The 21,268-nt window shown below is 42.1% G+C and overlaps 1 protein-coding gene across 4 annotated transcripts in view; it reads left to right on the forward strand.

The window, feature by feature from the left end:
• The first annotated feature begins 2,176 nt into the window (after nucleotides 1–2,176).
• Nucleotides 2,177–21,268, forward strand: part of LOC117549173 (SH2 domain-containing adapter protein F-like) — a 99,337-nt gene continuing 80,245 nt past the window's right edge. The window contains exons 1-2 of one of the 4 annotated variants that reach the window (XM_034220826.1): nucleotides 2,177–2,938; nucleotides 20,103–20,238. In XM_034220826.1, coding sequence (XP_034076717.1) covers nucleotides 2,507–2,938; nucleotides 20,103–20,238 — 568 coding nt within the window. In that variant the 5' untranslated portion in view covers nucleotides 2,177–2,506. The remainder of the gene's footprint in view (nucleotides 2,939–20,102; nucleotides 20,239–21,268) is intronic. The other 3 variants (XM_034220827.1, XM_034220828.1, XM_034220829.1) reach the window with 3 other exon arrangements.

The following is a 21,268-nucleotide window of genomic DNA, read 5'->3' on the forward strand; positions in this document are numbered from 1 at the left end:
TGGTGTCAATTTCTGACAACGTGATTCGTTCAGATGCGTCACGTGGTGTGCTAAAACACTTCCTGGTTAGCTTTCAGCTAGAAATTGAAATCTCAAAATGCCAAAAGAACGGCGAAAAAAACGTTCACAGAGAAGACGACAACAATTGTCACTTGCACGAAGCAAGGTTATAAAAAAAAAATTACCCTGAACATGAAATACCTTCACGGAGTGCGTCGATGCGCAAGCTGTCATCCAGAGAACAGGAGGGTTTAGCTAGCGCCTCACTGCAATCTTTAAAGGTCGTTTTCTCAAAATGAGTTTTTTCTCCTACTCTGAGTTCGAAATTTCAACTTCAGTAGCACGTAGATACACCAAACCTTCCAGTTATATTCCTATCAATATTATGAAGGCTTTTACAGAAGGGTTTGTTCATATATAATTCATAGCCTGAATTATACAACATTGTATACCTAAAAACATGGCGAAAATGGATATTTTAGGGCTGTTGACAGTATTTTCTGATTTATGGAATGATAAAAAGAGATATCCAATATCCCTTCTGTAAAAGCCTTAGATACTAATATGACTACAAAATGAAACAATAATTTTGAATCTGGCTATATCCAAAGTTCAGATTTCGATTCCTGAAATGTGTTAAAATATGTGCATATTTAGTGAGATAATGGAAATTTGCATATTTAAACATGCTATTTCAGAAAACTTGTAATACAAAAGACAATTGCCTTATTGTAAGTAATTAACTGGAGAAATTTCTAGCTGATACCTTTAAGTTAAAAAAATTACCCTATTCACCTGGGGTGTCTCGCCTTAATTATAATTAAGTACTTACAGTATGCAGAATTCTGAGTATTCTCTGAATCGGGTGCCTTTTGGGTCTTTATATCTTTGAAAAATGAAACCAAAATGTTTGGTCATAACATCTGGTAGTGGACTACTTACATTTTCCCACCTCAGGCTCAAAATATAAATAATTACTAGGAATTTACTAGAAAAAATGTAACAGGGTTGAAGTTTTTGACAAAAAGTAGGCATGAGACCTTGTTTAGCTAAGATATGGCACCACATGGAAGTCAAGGACATTAAAACATTATAATATTTTGCAAAACTATTGTTTATTTTTGTAATAAACAATTATTTACTATTATTAATTCATACAACTTAGTTGAAATGTTGAGCTTGTCAATCTTAATCTGAAAATACAAAAACTGAAATATAGGTAAGAAAATAAACTGACACTTTTGTGATGTAATTCCCTCAATGCAGATCACACATGGACTGATCCATTATTTTAATAGGAGGGTAAATGGTATGGCGTGACAGGGTTGAAACAAACTGAGGGATAATATTGCAATTTCATAGATAATTCAAGTATTTTTTCAGAATTGATTTGTGATCAGTTAAAGTTGACAAGCATATGATTATATTAGCAGCAACATGTTGGGATAATTGGCCATTTTGATTTGTTTAATATTAAATTAATATGTAATAATGCTTAGTGAGGACATGCAAATATGCCTGTCTAAGACAACCAATTTTTTTTAAAACAAAATATATATTTAATTTTACATTGTAATGCAAAACAACCTGTTCCATTAATTCATTGCTTTAAAATACATTTTGTAGTTTCCTTTCATTTAAAATGGTTGAGGTAAGCTTGGGGGACTCAAAGGGCACCCGATTGTTTGTCTGAACACCTTGTTTCTCTTGTGCATTAAGAACACTTGTGTTAGGGCATGAATTAACAATAAATAGGTTATACAGTATAAAATACCACGTACTGTCCGCCTTCCTATGCCACCCTGGCATGACCTCTTGCCCCCCCCTTTGCCCCCCCATGTAAAATGTTCTAGAACCGCCACTGGATCTATACCTGAAATTACTCCCCCACATTTAAGTAAGGGGCCAAAATGGTTCCAATACACTTGGACAATGACATGGTGTTCAGGCAAAACACCATGTCATGTATAGGCTAATCGATTTTTTATTTTTCTATATCGGCCCAGATACATCAAGTCCACATCCGGGGATTCCTGAAGACTCTTCTCAGAGGGTGCTCGGAGCTGTGGGTTTTGTAAAACTCTCCAAACTTTCATGCAGCGGTGACTGGTATTCTCAGTAGTCAACAGTCAGCGGGGCTTCACAAGTCCGGTAGGTGGCAGTGAATGTTCTCAGGTAGGGAGGGCAGGTTGTGGGGGGGCGTGTGTTCCTCTTGCACAAGCGCTCCCATGTTGCGTAGTCTGGAAACCTGACGTGGAGAGCAGCCGAGCGGAGCGGACTGAGTTGCAGCAAGGCAGATCAGAAAGTGCCTGTGGCCGCGCTCACATTTCCTCGCGCACTCCTCTCCAGACCTAGAGTCGCACGAGACTGGCAACACGCTCAGACACCGGTGTGCTGGCCGCGCGTGACCCGAGGAGCCCACTTTTGACGAACACACTCGGGCTCCGCTGGCAGGAAAGCTGGAACTAAACTACATTCATTGACTTGAGAGCGATGCACTGGCAGCATGGCCAAGTGGTTCAAGGAGCACCTAGGATTCAAAACTACCAAATCACCCCCTCCGGCGCCTCCGAAACCGGACTACAGACACTGTCACACCGGTGTGCCCAGTGCGCCTGGCTACCAACAAACAATCTGCGGGGTCACCTTCCCGAGCCCCGCTCAACCGGACATCCTCGCTGCGTACAAACTACAAAAGGAGCTGGACTTCGAGGACCCGTACACTCCAGGTGGAAATATTTCATTCGGCTCGAGCTTGAACAGCGTGGGGTCGCCGGATATCAAGTATGTGTCACCAAAACACCGACTTATCAAGGTGGAAACTATCGAAAAGCCCAGCCCAGCTCCAGGCGGAGGTGTCACAGTCACCCAAGCTGTTGCTCTGGGGAGTGTTAAATCTCCCACTTCACCTCCCTCGGACCACGACAACAAGGAGAAGGTGGGTGAAATAAGTCCAAACATTAGTCTGTGGACAAGTTTGGAGCTACAACTAAACTTTTAAACATTTTGTAATCTTTCAATTACAACCCCAAATTAACAATTCTTAGTAAACTCCCATATTTAAGTATAGCTTTCTCTCTGAAATCACAACATTTTTTTCCCCCTACAAAATGTTTGAAACATGGCCTGTTTATGGAGAAATTGACCTACTCCTGTAAGAAATGCATCGTTACAACCGGCAGAACTTGTTATCACAACGGCTGTCCACACGAGTTGCGACATCCACCTCTTGTCTAATAACTAACCTGCACTACAGGGAGTGCTGTGGAGGGAGCAGTCTGTCATGTGTTGACACACAGCTCAATGTATCAGAGCAGGCTTGCATTAATACTGACAATTATGATCTTTTGTTACTCTGTGAAAGTCAACTTGCTGTAAAGTGCATGCAAACTCTGCTCTGCTGGGTGAGCAGCTTATTCTCATGCTACAATGTAATCTGCTTATTCAACTTGAATATATATATATTCAATGTTATTGAACTAGAGAGATGAATTTTGTTAATGTTATTTTTGCACTGATGCCCATTGCCATGCATGGAAATGATTAGTAGATAGATGGCTCTGATTTGAAACTCTCTTGACACATTTATCTGCATGTACAGCACAAGCCTTACACTATTTTTTTTACCTTGAAGTTGAGGCTATCGCAAGGAGCTGTTTGCACTCATCAGCACAACATGAATGTGGAGAACACTGTCATGTCAGGCCTCTCAGGAATTCACACACACTGGGTTCATTTGGAGAAACCTGAGATTTGTCGGTGAGGACATACCTTATGACGAGTGTGATCCCACGGATGAATGTTTCAGTGTCTGCGTAGTTCTGTACAGAGGAGGAAGCATGGCTCTGTGAAAATACACACTGTACACACCACTGTTTCCTCCTCAGATCACATCTCAATACCTGACATTTTTGCGGTCATCTTGATTGCACCTTCACATTACTTCCTCCTACTCTTGTGTTTGCTTTCGCACCTGTCTTTGGACGTGTGGCGAGTTCACAGTTGGTTTTGGTTTGGCACTTTTATTTATATTGCACAGTGTCTTCAACCTGTCACAAGAACAGGAAGACACAACAAGCGAAACTCTTACTAACACCTTTTATTTCCCACACGCCCTCAACACAGACACTGGGAACATAGAGGCTCGGAAACCATCTTCTATTCCAATGTTTATTTTCCAAAACCATGTTTTCAGCAGCCCTCATGCACTTAGTATGTAGGTTTAATACTCATACGGCTATGTGTTATCAGTAAAACAAGCAGAAAAGCAGAATTTTCACCCAGCCACTGCAGCTGTTCAAGCTGATTAAACAGATTATAGTTGTCTCATGTTAATTGAAGCTTATTTGCTTTTCCCCTGTCAGGAATACAGTTGCCAATGCCCATCTTATTTTCCTCTCCGTGTGCACATATGGCTTAAACAGACAGGCAGATGATTGTTCAGTATGGTTATACCTCACACCTACCAGTATAAATGATGTTATGGACGATCTCAATCATTACTGACAGCTGCTGGGCTTAAGCAATATGTCGAGAGAGGGGGTTAAGGGTTTTCTTGCTAAGATGCTGAAGGGTTGAAGTGAACATATTAAATATTGGCAGTTTTTTTTTGCATCTGTAGTACATGGTGTACCTCCTCTTCCACGGTGGTGGAAACAATGTAACTGGGCATATCTGGAAGTGTTTTACCACCTTAGAGTGTGTTTACATCTATATCTGAGGAATACAAAAAGCTTCATAATTAATGAATATGTTTGCAGAAAAAGCCTGGTCACTAAGCTAGTAGTTGCTTTAAAGAGTTGTGTGAGGCTCTGTGTTTACACTTTTTTGAGGATTACAGTTTGTCCTGAAGGCATGATAATTGTTTGTAAATGCTTTTTTTGAGAGACTCTCCTCGAGTTGACAAAGTCCTATTGTAAAGACACTTGTTTCAATGGTAGGAAGCGCTGTTTGCAGTTGGTTTTCACACACTCTCCCTTCAGGCTATATTTTAAAGAGTATTGAACAGACAATGTGTTCTGACGTCTGGACAATGATACACACATTAAAGAGTGGATTACTGATTTATACATACACATTTAAAAAAAAAAGTATTTATTTATTGGTTTTTCAGTTGAATTATACTTAAAGTTCAGGGTAATCAACTGTTAAAAACATACTGTTCAAATGTATTTTTCAATAAATGGATGTTTTCAAAGTAAATGGATAATCGTTTTTAATAATCGTGATATCAATTATTGACCCAAATAATCGAGATTATGATTTTTGCCATAATCGAGCAGCCCTACCTCGCACCATCAGTGGATAGTGAATGGAGTCAGTTGCATTAGAGAAACTGTCTTTTTAACTGCACTGACTGTTGGAGGCTGAGCAAATAAGTGTCTTAACAGCACTGCTTGGTTACATTGATGTTTTAATTACTTGACTCATGAATGCTAATTATATCACTGCTTACCTAATGCCTGAAATGCCAATAGTGGCATCAAGTGCATTTTCCTCAGTCTATTTCTATTAACCAGGCTTCTATGTAGGGGAAAAAGCAAGATGAGAAACATGCAATGATATACTGCAAAATAAATAATATATAGGCTATATTTTCACAGACATTTCATCGCCCAGTTTTCCTATTCTGTGTTGTTTTTTAGTGCAAATCATTATCTAAGAAGTGTCCATCCGGATTTCAGTGTTGGTTTGAAGTTGCACTCTTTGTGCGGAGCTGTCTTTGATCCAACTTGTGGTTTTGAGTTTTCAAGGTATTGTGATGTGTTTTGTTTTTAATGGTGTTAAGCCCTTCATGGTAGAACGAGTTGAAGGAGATGATCAATTATCATCCCGCCTTGGAGCTAATTAAAGGCCTCATCTCCCAGCTCATCGCTCTACTCAGCACTAACCTAACTTCTCTCAAGGACACGCTAAAGTGGTAATGGTCTCCACTCGGAAGTGTGTAAACAAAAGCAGTAGTGCAGAGCTGACGGGCTGCGGCATCATTATGAAGTGCAGTCCGCCATCATCAGTACCTGTCTTAGCACCTGGGGAAACATCCTCTTCCAATCTAACTTCGGCTCCTTTTATGGCTCGGGGTCTTTTCAATGCAGGGATCCGATAAGAGCCAGCATGCATATCTATCTATACCGTTTTGGATCAGATGCCAAGACAGTTGTTGTGAGCCAACAGGGGCATCTGGATGGACAGATTTCCTCTGTGCTTATGCTGCTTAATCCTTTCCACACACCTTATTTATTACAAGACCTGGCTCGGCTTTTTAAGAGAGTAGGCTGGAGGTTGAAAACAATAGAGTGGTGCAGTGACGAGTCCTAAAACCCGGAAGTGAGTTAGCATTTTACCACTACCGGTTCCCTCGTCTCAGAGTCAATGGGATTTCTCCATAGGATTTTGGAGAATAGCTCAAAATAAGGTCTGTGGTTGACACAAATTTAAATCAGCAGTGACCCCACTCGTGATTTCTGAAGAGTTTACGTGTCTGAAAAACGATGGTTGTTAACAAGTGGCTGAATAGGACTACAGAAGTTGTAGAGGCCGTTTTACGTCATTACGCCGAACACGTAAACACTCCCACTAAGTTTGTTTGCCCTGTTCCGCTTGAAAGCAAGTACCTGCCTCCTGCAAACTGTTAAAACAAACGCTTCAACTTGAACAATTTAGAATCTGTAGTTTTGAATATGGATCTTAAGTTGGCGTGACGTTGAAGCAGCGACCCTGCTGTAGTTCGTTTATAGCATAACGTTAGCATTTAGCTTCTGGCGATTAGATTTATGATTAGAAAATTATAAAAGTAGGGTAGACATGTGGAGATTATCCGACTGAACAAAACGTGCATTTATCTAACAGGTTCGCTTTCCACGTTATTTCGAGCTATTTTCCAAAATCCTATGGAGAAATCCCATTGCTTTTTTGTCGAGGGAACCCATGCGCAGTTAATTTCCGGGTAAATACGTCATCCCTGCACCACTCTATTGGCATCACCTCGAAGATTTAACAGAGTTTAGTGAAATCAGGTGGAAAGTTAGGCCATAATATAGAATAATATAGTTAAAAGTTATTTTTGACTTCTGTTTCTGGTAGAAACAGCTGCTTGAACCTTTTGGCCTTAAGTAATAGTTTAAGGGTTCAGAAGATATGCTTATAAGCTTTTTTGCCAAGAGTTAGTTTGTGTGATTGATTGATACCACTCTCATATCTGTTTGTGAACACCAGCAATCATTTTGTATGGCTAAACTTTATCTTAGCTTTCAAATGCACGCACCTTAACTTGTTTGTTTTATCCGTACAAAAACCAAAGTTTAAAAAATAACATTTTAGATTCTAGAAAGGTTTATGTGTTTATCATTTAATCAATTAAAAAACATGAATGGTTTCAGTCTTGTGTAGTTGCCGGGCTTGGGGTTATGATCGGATGTTTTCATAGTAAATAACACCCTCCCCTACTTGCTTAGTCTGGCTTTATTTGTTTGTGGAAACTGGAAAGGGTGTCCGCTTCCTTCCATTCATCTTTAGCATATGTTTAAATCCATTTGGATGTGTAATGATCACACTTTATTTAAGATGCAGCATTTGAAAAAGCTGAATGACATCCTCACCTGACACCAGCCAAGCTACTATCTTCTGGTGTGGGTAGAACGTGTTGGATCGGCCCGCAGATTACATTGCCTGTAGAGCACAGTTTAATTTCCCCAAAACCTGAATATCTTCCCCTGGCCTTTCACCCTAGCACTCCAGACATCTGTGGGATTTCATAAATGCATCCCAGCGGCCTTTTACGCTTTCATCTCTGCCAGTGATAGGAGAAATGTCGAGCACAAACGTCAATATCACCTGGGTCTGCGAGAGTGGTTTTCTTCAGGGAGCCAGAAAATGGATGAAAACATCAGAGCCCATCATGTTTTCTTATAGCACACCTTTTAAGTGCGGCTCTCTACCTATCATATCAGACGGAGGCCGGTCGGGTTGATAGCCGGCCTGGCTGGATGTCAGTGTGAAACAGGATGTGCCCTTGTTGCTCTACAATTACACAAACCTGTTTTCATGCTCATTGGCTGAGTAAAAGTCTTTGTGTTGGACAATGGGATATTTCTGTACTTGGATTATATAGAATAAAGACTATTTAATACCTCCGGACTTCCAAGCCGTATGAATACATAATGAAAATAATAATAATTTAAAGTCATTTTCCACTGTTGTTAAATGTAATAGTTAAAAACAAATCAACAGATTGGTGTAAAAGCTGTGATTTGCATGTCTTGGATTTTGCAGCTGTTGTTTGTTAATTAAAAAAGAGTTACAGTCAGAAGTGGCCAGAGTAGATCAGTATTTTGATAATCATGAACAATTGTGTAAATAAATACCTAAGAACATATAATAGCTGACTCATAGTCTAACAGTAAAGTCTAGACTGTGATATCGTTTGCATGGAGTGGCAGGTAGGATTGTGAGATTTCTGTTTCCCGCTTGACCTTCTGTTCACTGAGGTGTGAAGAATGCCATGTATTTCCTGAACTATATTAAGCATCTAAGGCATTTTCTCAAAGTCACATCCACTAGTTCCGGATTACAAGAGACTCAACTCTCATTACCCACAGCTCAGAATAAAACACATTTTCCTTTCATGTAAAACACTTTTTAAACTCACTGTTTTTTTTAACTTTACAATGAATTCCTGGGACCTCAACAAGAATCCTGGAAGGGCACTTTGAGAGGAAGGAAGCAACTCAGAGCCGAACAGCATGTGGGGCAGGATGAAGTCATCCTGTAGTGGAGCATGCGCTGGAAGCCTTAATGTAATGGTTATTCAATTGAGCATTGGCTTTTCATCGATATATCATTTTGGTGAATCCTATTACATTGACATGATGGCACTGTAAGCCTGCTTCGCAGAGTGTAATAGCTACTCATGGTTAGGTTTTATATACGGCCATCCCGCCACATGTGCTTGAAAGTTATTGGTCTTGGAAATGATGCCCTTTAGCAATTGTTTGCTTATTATTTTTCTTTCCCTCCATCTGGGAGTCTTCATCGAGGATTTAAAGAGTCCCGATAGAGTCTCTTGTGTTTGCTGCTTGAATCGCTTTTTCTAGCTTTGCACCGGAACATCAGTCACATGATTCCACCAGGTCACAATTAGCCTGCGGAGGACTGCCGCTTTGGCCGCCTGGGAGTTATAGACACATGGCTCTGTTTTGTTTAATGACAGTGTGTGTGTGTGTACACATGGGTAGCTGAGTCTAGTGGGAAGGCAGATCTTCATACACCAATCTAAAAAAGAAACAATTGAGCCTGAAGCTTGCATGCCGTCAGAGGCACAAAGGGAGAACCAATATGAAGAATTCATCTTTGCAAAATCAGTAGCTCGGCCCTACAAGCAAATTGCAACTGTAACCAAGTCGCTTTCTTGCATCAAGATACAGTATACTGTAGAGGTCATGGAGATTTGCCTTTTTATCCCGTGCATGTGAGTACAGGCTGTTGTTTTTGTGTCACACTGCAGGAGGCAGCCAGACTTCCGTCTTGCAAACAGAGCTGCCCCGTGATCCGGCAGCCCACCAGGAAGCTGTGCACTTCCATTTATTTCTTAGTGGGATTCCAGACTTTTGTTTTATTCTGTGAATGGGAAACACGTCCACTAAACAGCTTTTGAGTATGCTGCTCACATGAGGTCACATTTGAATGTCTTTTTTTGTCACAGTTCAAATGAACTGTTTGTGATATGAACGCATGTAGAGAATGAAAGCCACTGTCTGCAGTTTGTTTGGTGGAAAATAAGGAATGGCTGCTTGGTTGCTCCAGGATTAAGGAAGTGCTCCCTTCCTGTCAGGAAGTGTTTACAACTTGGTGACATTCCCTTTTTAACTTGACAAGTCTGTGCTCGCCCCTGTGTGTAGGCTGAGTGTTCTGGCTGCCGCTTGCTTGCTAAACCAGAACCAGGGTTTATGTTATCGGCTTCTTTGACATGCGCTATCTGGATGTCGGAAAAGGTGACAAATGGTGACGGCACATAGCTGCTGCATGCCCCACTGAGGGCTCTTTGTGGAAACATGCTGGTGGTGATTGTCCCTCACCCCTCCTAATATAGCTTCTCTAGCCCTTTGCTCCAGCTCTGAGAGGTGGGAAGCCACGTAGCAATGGCAGCAGTATAGGACTCCACCCTGTGCGTTCGCTCTATTGTCAGTGTAGGCGACGCAGGGCCCTCAGTGCATCCTCACCACACAGAGGCTATCTGAGGCCACAGAGCTTCCAGCCACAATCACAACGTCCTCAAATCACAATCTGTAGCTTTGTTTACGGCCTGACTGCGGCTTGTTTTTCTCCCTGCTCTATAAATCTCTCTCCTAAAATCAAAGCTTGCGTCCCCAGTGGATCTCCTCATGTTGTTTCATGAAGCCCTACTTTCCTAATCGTGTCAGTTCCTATCTTATAGGAGATAAATAAAAGTGTTTTTGTGTGCGTTGTGGTAACAGCATCTCATTGGAGTTAACTGCATGTTCACAGTTCTTGTCAGCATACTTTTGTGGTTTAAACAACTTTATTATTATTCTTTAAGCCTACTACTTCATCCTGTCATTAAAAAAGAAATTGGTGTTTTCATAATAATTGAATCTGTGTTGATTAAGGAGTTTAGTGTAGCCCACGTTGAGGACAAATTGCTCATTCAAAGGGCGACTATTTTAGGGATTATCATATTTTATAAAATACCAACATTCTTTTGTAGCACCTGAATTATTATAGACTCTTGTGCCGCACACTAACCGTACGGCGCAGAAACACTGCCAATAAATCTATCACAGAGGGATGGGAGCAGAGGAAGGAAATTGGATTTTGTGAAGCGTGTCGTCGAGTGCTTAATCTTGAATATCTGTAGCATATTAAGAGCACCTTTATACTGTAGGGTGCAACCCACGGCCTCCTCCACTTTCTCCTCTGGAGGTCTTAAGTGGCAGTGTGGAGTGGGTTCCAATGAAAGAGGTCCTTAGGGATAAGCTGGGGTGCTTTTTGTGCTTCACTGCCTCAGTGCTAACGTTAGATACATCATTCATTTGGAGAGGAGGGCGGCTAGCGTAGGATTTTATTGAAAAGTAGAGTTATCTAGCTACTTAAAAGTGTGAATGCTGCTAGGCAATTTGTCCTGGTAAATAAAGGAATGGATGGGGAATGCATGCAGGGCACAGAGTTCTCTCCATGTGCAGTTTAGCCTGTTTAGCAGTTTGTTTGAGGGATCACGTCGACTTCCTTTATAGCCTGAACGCTTATTGATGGTACGGAGGGGCGTGTAGATCCTTCAGCAGCTCATGTGGATGTAGATACATAAGTAATTCAATTAAAAAATATAGTTGTGACCTTTGACCTTTTTAAAAATACACACAGCATTTGTCTTTCAGGTTACATTTGGCACAAGAAATCCTGAAGAAAGAAAAGTGCTCTGCGCCAATATCTGTTGCAGTAGCCACATTTGATTGATTTTAATTGAAGTTGAGCTTTTATACAAAACAAACGTTTGCATCAGAATGCAAAAAGTTCATTTTGTGAACACCAAGAGTAGAAAACACATCACTATTAACACTTAGAAGTTGTGTATAAGGGCGTTCTTGGATGCGAGAAATGTACTCCTAAAGGTTTTGAAATATATTTTGGGGAAGAAAATAACATCTGCATTAACGTATTTGTAACTTCTCTATTTTTACCTTTTAAAGGGGACCTATCATGCAAAATGCACTTTGTGATGTCTTTTATACATAAATATGTGTCCCCGGTGCGTCGGGGAACTCACGCAGCGTCAGAAAATAAAACCCTCTCTTTTCCTCCGTACCCAAATCTTTTAAAAACGGGGGTACAACGAGCGGATACAGATTTGCTGCCGATCTGACGTCAAATCGGCGGCGGACCCACAGAGAGTTTGCTATCAGAAACAATGCCTGACGTGTTTTGGACATAATCTCGTCTTTGTTTACATTAGCAAGCCTCGCTAACACTCAGAGCTAAACTGTACTGAAGAGCACATGTGTTTAAAAAGCAGGAAATAAAAAAAGAACTCACCTTGTGATAAACCTGCAAGAGAAAAAGCATTTGAGCTCCATACTGTTTCAGAAATAATCCTTGATGTGGTTTAGAACAGAATGGCGTTTTATCACAGAATTTAACTTTATCTCCGGTAGAATTCTGATCAGGCATTAGCTCCGCCTCCTCTTTTTTTTTTTTCAAGCTAAGGACCCAAAATCCGCGTTTCTCTAACAGGGCTTCAAAAGAGGGGTGTGAGCAGTATGAAGCATGGCTACAATGGGTGAACTGTTTGGTATTTGAGGCAAAAAACTTCACAGACATGTTTTGTATAGGTATGGCCCTACAATATATGTTTCCAATATAGCATGATAGGTCCACTTTAAGTCACATTTCATTGTGATCGGCCGGGACCGCTTGAGTAATAATGTGTACAGACTGAATGTCTTTAGTAGGTCTGATTAGAAAGAGCACTGATAATGAACACTATACATCCTATCCTGCTTAAGCCTTGTGTGTGTGTGTGTGTGTGTGTGTGTGTGTGTGTGTGTGTGTGTGTGTGTGTGTGTGTGTGTGTGTGTGTGTGTGTGTGTGTGTGTGTGTGTGTGTGTGTGTGGTGTGTGTGTGTGTGTGTGTGTGTGTGTGGTGTGTGTGTGTGTGTGTGTGGTGTGTGTGTGTGTGTGTGTGTGTGTGTGTGTGTGGTGTGTGTGTGTGTGTGTGTGTGTGTGTGTGTGTGTGTGTGTGTGTGTGTGTGTGTGTGTTAAAAGCCCCATAATGCACAGAAACCTATACTTACAGTGTTGATGTGGGAACTCTCCAGGTGTACATTATATGTTTAACATCCCTTTCCATTCAACGCTGTTCTGATCTCTTTACCACAAGTGTGTTGTATGTTATCAGTGTCGCTGTTTCTGCATCTGGAAGCATTCCCATGCACACCATGATCAACAGCAGGCCTAAAGAAACGACTTTACCCCAACTGCCGTGCGAAAGCCACCCCACATTGGTAAAAGTGCAGAGATCTGAAGAACCAACATCTGAATCCTAAAGGGGAGGGTGTGTGTAATACATTAGTCTGCAGCCAGAAGTGAGTCGTTCTTTGAACATCGCACATGTCGCTGAGGGAGATGGACACATGTGAAACTGATGGTTGAGTACATTGATGTGCAAAGAATCTTAAAAACATATCCATTCAAGAATATGTTGCAGAGATAGACTGTAAACCCTGAGCGTGCTTAAGGTAGCTGTTATGGTCAAGAAAATGCACTTTGCGGCTTGAGGCTCAGTGGTAGAAAATAAACATAGAAGGGATGTTTTTAATTAGTTTGTTTCACCTAATTATCGGGTCCTACATTCTGAAGCGATGTGGGAATTGTTGTCTGTGTGAAAGCTAGGTATTTTGTTGTGCTGATCCGCAAACAAGTGCATGCTTTCAAACACTGAACTGCTTCTCTTGATTGATTCTCCAATTAGATTAAAAGCAAATGAATACACCTGGAAATAAACCGAATGTTTGATTATCTGGAGTGAAGTGCTCTTCAGTGGTGTGTGGACTGCAGCGGCTTGTGACTGATTGGGAAAAAGCAAGTTTATAGCAAATATAGTAATTTGATTAGCTGCCTCTGCAGACTCCTAAGTAGGCCTTTAGAGGAGGCACATTACTCTCCCAAGCTCCCAGAGGCAGGACCCCAAGCAGCAACCGTGCCTCTTTGGAAACATTTCAATAACGTTTCATTAATGTCAGGCCTGTATGGTGGGAAACGCACTCCTGCACTGTCTCTCCTTTCGAGGCAAAGCCAATTTCCCATCTGCATAGTCTGCTTGGTAGATACAGAACCCAGCAGTCGCTCTTCACAAGGGGCCTTCAATGAATTGAAACCAGATTTGTGCTTGCTTCTTAGAAACAACAAAGTATTGATAGTAACTGCATTTTGTCAACAGAGCAGCAGTGATCACGCTTGCTTAAATACACCGCCTTTAGGGAGTGTTTCTTGTGCCAATATGTTCTGAAAGATGGTGGCCAAGTTATTGTAGAACGACTGCACAGTCATACAGCATTCGTCCTATGTTTACAGACAGAGATAAGGTGGAGGAGCTATCAGCAGAAGCAATGAGGCTCAGCGTGCAGAGTTTGGGTTTTACATTTGAACAGTTCTCCATCCAACAGTAAGTGAACATACTGTGTGCATGGCAGCAATTATCTGTAGAACGAAAACAACAAATAGTGTCCCGTCGTCGTTTGTCTCCTTCTTCTTTCTAGTGGCTTTCTGTCTTTACAATAGTGGCATTCTTTCTTTTTTTGATACATTAAAGAACAAAAGAGCAATAGCAGCAAAGAAAAAAGCCTTTTGAAATGCCTTAATGCAATTGAGCTGCTAAGCACTGAGTTGTATTAGGTTATCAGTGGAATCCCTCGTGGCGTGAGACATAAATCACACACGTCAGTCCTCTTTCTATCTTTTGTTTTCTTCCTCCTTCATTCTGCAGCCTGCTGACTTTTCTGCCTCAAGGGGGCTTCAACCTTGACTAGCCCGTGACGCATACAATCCTTCCTGGACCAGCCATGACATTAATATCATATTCCTGTCTGCACTCATTCAGCCTGAGTGGGATTGGTGTTTACATTCATCCATGTAAATGTCTAAAGGTGTTTATCTAGTTATCTCTGGCAGAATCGTCAATCTGCTTTTATACCGCGTCTGATTCCGGCTCTAAAATGTGAACACCAGACATGTGATTTGCTCAAAATGCACACAGCAATGTAGCAAAAGCCACTTCCATTATTATATCCAATATTCTCAATTTCCACCCATGCTCAAATTTCAACTCATCCGATTTTTTCTTTTGCTCCGAATTACCCGATGTGTCAGTCGAAACTCTCCATTAATACTGCAGAAGGAAAATTGTTGTATATGTTCTCACTTCTAATGGAAGACTGGGACCCAATCGAATTGCAATCCCGCAAGCCCCGGCTTCATCAAGATCTATTATTGAGCCAAAGTGGCAGGTGCCTGTTATAGCCTCCCTCCTCTGCTAATGTTCCCCCTCTGTTCCCACTGATTTGAAGTCAGCTTCATCGCCTGAGAGCTGTAGTGCATTTCAAAAAGTCTGCTCTCCTTTGCGAGCTGCCAGAGCTGTGGCAGGTGTAAGACATGGCCAACCTGGGATCTGAGCTGTGGAATGAAAGTAATCGAGTGAATTCTCTCGCTATGCTGCAGACCAGTAAAAGACCCAGCTACCATCCGGGACTCGGCCTAAGCCTGCGAGGTGGCTTTGTGAGATTCATTTGGGCTTACAGCGCGGCTTAGCAAAGACCTGATATATTGAGGCGCTGCAGTCTTGTGCTGAGGGGGAATTTTGCTTTCATGACAAGTGTGGCTTGGCTGCGGTCCTGACACACCCTGGCACGCCACAAGGCAGATGGTGTTTCCCCCGGCGACGCTGCCGCTCTCTAGCATCCCTCTCCTCACTTCCCTATGCTCCTCCTGCTGTCGAGGAGTCATTAGTACAATGGGACAGGAAGGACACATTGGAACAATTTGGAAATATGAACCACCTCCTCCAACCAAACATGAACTACGCTGCAGGGGCCGGGTGACGGAGCCTTAGATCATCTTGTTGATGGTTCAAATCCCCAAATGCAAAGAAAGGATCCTTGTGGGCTGAAGTTAATGACATTCCTGCTAATGGTTGAGAATAAAAGAATGCATCTGTTAACAACAAAGCTGCACAATTTGGAAATAATAACTAATTGCGATTGGATATTAGATGGAATTATACTTTTGGAAGCATTATTCACAGTAGCAACGACAAATATATTAAAATGATCGTGGTGTTCTTGAGATGATCTGTAACAAACAAGACTTCTCACAATACTTCATTTTGAGATTTTCACATCATTTGCTTATACAAAATATTGCGCTAACTGCGATGATGCCTAAACAGTGAGAGGAAATCCCCATTCATTCAAAGATTCCTTAGTTCCCACACAACTCCTTGATGTTGTAACACAGTTTTCCCAAAAGATTCAAATTGAAAGTAAGAATTGCAAGAGGACGGATGACTAATTTGTATCCAAGGGCACTCAGGCTGGTGACTGGTTTGTCATCAGCTTAAAGTGGCTTGTTATGGGACAACTTGACTTGCCCTGCCTATGTAAGCCAGGTGCTGAAATGAGCTTCTACTGCCCTGCTCTGAGCTAACTATACACATGCCTGTCAAATGTAAATGTTCACAACCATATTTAAGTATATAAGGACAAAGGAGGTACCACCATTAAGACATTGTTAGAATATGTTTTCCTTTTTAAATCAGTCAAATCTTGAGTGGAGATATTCTCTCATGTTTTCAAATTGCATATTTCTTTAGGTCATTTTAAAAGAGCAGAACAACCAAGAGCCTGATTGTGATTCCTACTTTTCTTGATAATAAATCACAAACCTGTTATTCTTTTATTTAGCCTGATCATGATTGTTTGAGATGGATAAAGAACAAATACTTAGACTTTAATTGAAGTGATTTACATATAATTGTCTATCTATTACAACGCTTCTTTACATATTACCAAACCAACATTTCCCAGCCACAAATATTTACCACTTTTGGACAGGAAATGATGTCATGTGTTTGGAGTGGCTCTCCGCACGTAACTCAATACGTGATTGCAATTATGTCCTGAAATATGCCCAAACATTGGCTCATTAATGTGCATAAAGCGGTAAGGCGGTCTAAGTTGAAGGTGTAATCTCTGCTGAAACCGCAAATATGTAATCTATCTTTTTCGTCTAATGCTTCTGGAGCGAATGTGAGATGAAGCGTTTGGAGTGTTTTATCACATTTGCGGGCTATGGTCTCAAACCTCGAGCCACTCTGCTACAGTCTGTGGACCGCAGTCAAATGGCCACTGGCCTTCATCCCACCCATTTAGGTGATTCATATGTTTTTTTAGTGAGGGTGATTTATTCTTAGGTGTGGGCTGTGTTTGCAGTGACTGTATCATAGGTGGGTTCGGCACACGCCATGATTACTGAGTTACTATGCAACAAGGTGCGACACTGTGGCTTCAACGCATAACATGTACAGAGTTTTGGGGTCTCTGGGGCTGCAAACATGTTGCTTATCTGAATTGTAATTACATTTCGAGTGAATTATGTATATTGCTGTGGCACAAAAACAAACTAGGACAATGTTTGTATTGGATTTTTCTCCCTGCTTGAATTCACAGAAGCAAAACATTTGAGGAACCCATAATTATGCTGTGGCAGAAACAAGTCCTAGTTATTTCCCCCAAAACAGATGGATAGGGAGTATCGAAGAAGGTAGATTCAACACACAGTAGCAGCTATGAAACACATCTGTGGTGCTTACCTTCTGTGCTATTATTGCCTAATCCATGTATAGAGGAGATGATCTGCGCAGGAATATACCTGCCAGCATTCCTCTGCCACTAAGCGGCTTACATATGATAGATATAGTGAACCTTTTAGCATGTTTTGACACTTCACCTTGATCACTACTGTAAAAAGGTTGGTGCTTTCCCAACTGAAGTAAAATAGCAGAGCTGTGTGTGTGTGTGTGTGTGTGTGTGTGTGTGTGTGTGTGTGTGTGTGTGTGTGTGTGTGGTGTGTGTGTGTGTGTGTGTGTTTGTGTGTGTGTGTGTGTGTGTGTGTGGTGTGTGTGTGTTGTGTGTTGTGTGTGTGTGTGTGTGTGTGTGTAGTGTGTGTGTGTGTGTGTGTGTGTTGTGTGTGTGTGTGTGTGTGTGTGTGTGTGTGTGTGTGTGTGTGTGTGTGTGTGTGTGTGTGTGTGTGTGTGTGATGTGTGTGTGTGTGTGTGTGTGTGTGTGTGTGTTTGTGTGTGTATTACTATACTTGTGGGGACCTACATCTGTTTACAACGTCACGTGTGGGGACTCGCCTCCCTTATGGGGACAAATTGGAGGTCCCCATGAGGGGAATCATTCATTTTAGGGTGAAGACTTGGTTAGGGTTAGGCATGTTATGGTTAAGGTTAGGATAAGTCTCCAGGAAATGCATGTAAGTCAATGTAATGTCCCCTGAAGTGATGTATACATGGTGTGTGTGTGTGTGACTCTCCCGGGTGGCCGGCATAAAGGGTTAACTTCTAAGAAGTGTGCTCCCTCTGTGGCAGAGATAGACAGTGGTTGGTCTCTAGAAAGCTGGCTCTGTTTGACAAACAGCGCGACGGGCACGAAGCACGGTCCAGTTTACACTGCCCGGCCGCCAACCACCAGATGTGTGATGACCTTATGTATACGAGAACAAATCCCTGCCCCTTACACATGACTCATAGGGTGTAATCCAGGCATTTAGCCGACATGCTCTCTTAGGTGTTTGCATAAGAATTTCCTTTTTTAAACCCTGGACTGAAATGTTTCCAAGTTACAGAACATGCGGTGCCCTACACGTCTGCCCACTGACTGGCAGGACCAGACTCTCCGGAGCCTCAACAGAGAAAAAGTACATTTTCTATCAGCAGGCCCAAACCCCTACAGGCACTCCCCCTCATTAGATGGACGGATGGCTCAGATGGGAGTCTGTTTCCCGTCAAATGCTAGATCTTGACTTTGGAAGCGGTGTCCTGGTAGATGAAGCAAACATTTAAAGGGAACAAATATCCCCCCAAGGCACTATATCTGCGGACTGTTGCTCTGCTCCCTAAAGGCTTCAGCTGTATTTCTGGGTCCCGGGACATCCACCTAATTGCCATCTACTGCACAAACTGCTCAGCAAAAGAGCAAGACTGCAATTAGCCATGGCTCGCCGCCAGCTCGGTACAAATCTGCCAAATTGTTTCTCTTCAGAAAGTTGAGCAGTTGTGGTCTTCCTTTCCTCTACTTTTGAAATGTAGGCCTGTCACTGTGCTATCGTATAATTAGGAAGACCAGCAGTAGCAGAGAGCCTGCTGTAAGGCTTAAAGCCGAGGCATTGTGGTGGTGTGCAGAGCTATACAGACACAGGGTATAATTGATGTATGCGTTTCCTCCTTTATCTCCGGAGCATGGACATGACTTGGTCCTCTCCTGGGCCGCAGCATTATCTGTCAGGCAACTCTTCTGACACCTATCTACAGTTGCAAGAAAAAGTATGTGAACCCTTTGGAATTACCTGGATTTCTGCATAAGTTGGTCATAAAATGTGTTCTGATCTTCATCTAAGTCACAACAATAGACAAACACAGTCTGCTTAAACTAATACCACACAAACAATTATATGTTTTCATGTTTTTATTGAACACACCATGTAAACATTCACAGTGCAGGGTGGAAAACCCCTAGACTAAAGACTTCTTCAAGAGCTAATTGGAGTCAGGAGTCAGCCAACCTGGAGTCCAATCAATGAGACGAGATTGGAGGTGTTGGTTAAAGCTGCCTTGCCCTATAAGAAATACACACCAGTTTTGAATTTGCTATTCTTAAGAAGCATTGCCAGATGTGAACCATGCCTCGCACCAAAGAGCTCTCAGAAGACCTACGATTAAGAATTGTTGACTTGCATAAAGCTGGAAAGGGTTACAAAAGTATCTCTAAAAGCCTTGATGTTCATCAGTCCACGGTAAGACACATTGTCTATATGTGGAGAAAGTTCAGCCCTGTTGCTACTCTCCCTAGGAATGGCCGTCCTGTAAAGATGACTGCAAGAGCACAGCGCAGAATGCTCAATGAGGTGAAGAAGAATCCTAGAGAACTAGAGACTTAAAGAAATCTCTGGCACATGCTAACATCTCTGTTGACGAATCTACGATATGTAAAACACTGAACAAGAATGGAGTTCATGGGAGGACACCACGGAGGAAGCCACTGCTGTCCAGAAAAATCATTGCTGCACGTTTGAAGTTTGCAAAAGAGCACCTGGATGTTCCACAGCACTACTGGCAAAATATTCTGTGGACAGATGAAACCAAAGTTGAGTTGTTTGGAAGAAACACACAACGCTATGTGTGGAGAATCCAAAGGGTTCACATACTTTTTCTTGCAACTGTATGTTGTACTGTTCAACAGAGCAAATATTCCCCTCCTGCTGTTTCACTTCTCCCTCCATTTCACCTTTCCTTGTTTTTTTCCCCCTTTTCTTCTGCAGCTCATTATCCTCGAAGACTACGCGGACCCTTTCGATGCCGAGCAGGCTGGTGGCACTCAGACCAGCACGGAAAAAGTGACGACCACGGAGAATGACGGCTACATGGAGCCATACGAGGCCCAGAAGATGATGGCAGGTAGGTTTTCAGTTCTCTTAGATCTCCATCTCCAGCTGCTTCTGTCACCTTGTGCCTTTGATGCTTTCATACTGTAAATCACAGTGGAGCATTCATTAGTATGCAGTGTGATTTGAGCACATGTCCCCAAAATGGGAATATATAAAGAGGCTCAGATGGCCTAATGCAGGATTACATGACAGGTGCAGCAGAGCATAAATGACCCGCATGTGGTGAAAGTTGTCAAAACATTTCCAGAAGCCAGAATGACTTTGTCCCTAGAAACCATACAAGCCTGAAAGTGTATCTAAATACACACTTCAGAGGTCCAATGAAGAGAGAACTTTTTTTTTTTTTAATATGCTTTCCCCCCCTGCTGATCTGTTTGCATGTTGAGACAGCTACATGCTGGGATTGCCAGGAAGGCCCAACAATAGCTGTGTGCTAACATAAGAATTTCAGCCGAGCCACATTCCCCACACGGCTTTGTCACAGCGCACATTCATTCTGTGGCAAAGTTAGCACAGCGATGACAAAGAACAAAGAATGTGCAGGAAGAAAAAGAGGAGAAATTATGAACAATATAGAGAGAACAGAACATGCTGCTTTTCCTCTCCCTAAAAAGCTTTCGTACCCAGGAAAGGAATGTTTGTATGACTGTCAAACCTCAAGTGGATGTTTGTGGATGACACGGAGATATCAGCACTTATACCTTGATACACCGATACACTCATATCACCTACAATGGGTACCACGTAGCCTCCTGCACATACTGTACTCTTATACACACACACACACACACACACACACACACACACACACACACACACACACACACACACACACACACACACACACACACACATACACACACACACACACACACACACACACACACACACACACACACACACACACACACTCCCATAAAGGCAGGACATGAATGTCTATGTCCCTCCTCAGCAATTTTCATTTAATAGGCCTCCAGACAATCTCTTGTTTTCATCTGTCGTACTGGTTTGACCTCTGGCCCAGTCATTGCCTCAGCAGA

This window comes from Gymnodraco acuticeps, unplaced genomic scaffold (assembly GCF_902827175.1).
Source record: "Gymnodraco acuticeps unplaced genomic scaffold, fGymAcu1.1, whole genome shotgun sequence".
NCBI classification, from domain to species: Eukaryota; Metazoa; Chordata; class Actinopteri; order Perciformes; family Bathydraconidae; genus Gymnodraco; species Gymnodraco acuticeps.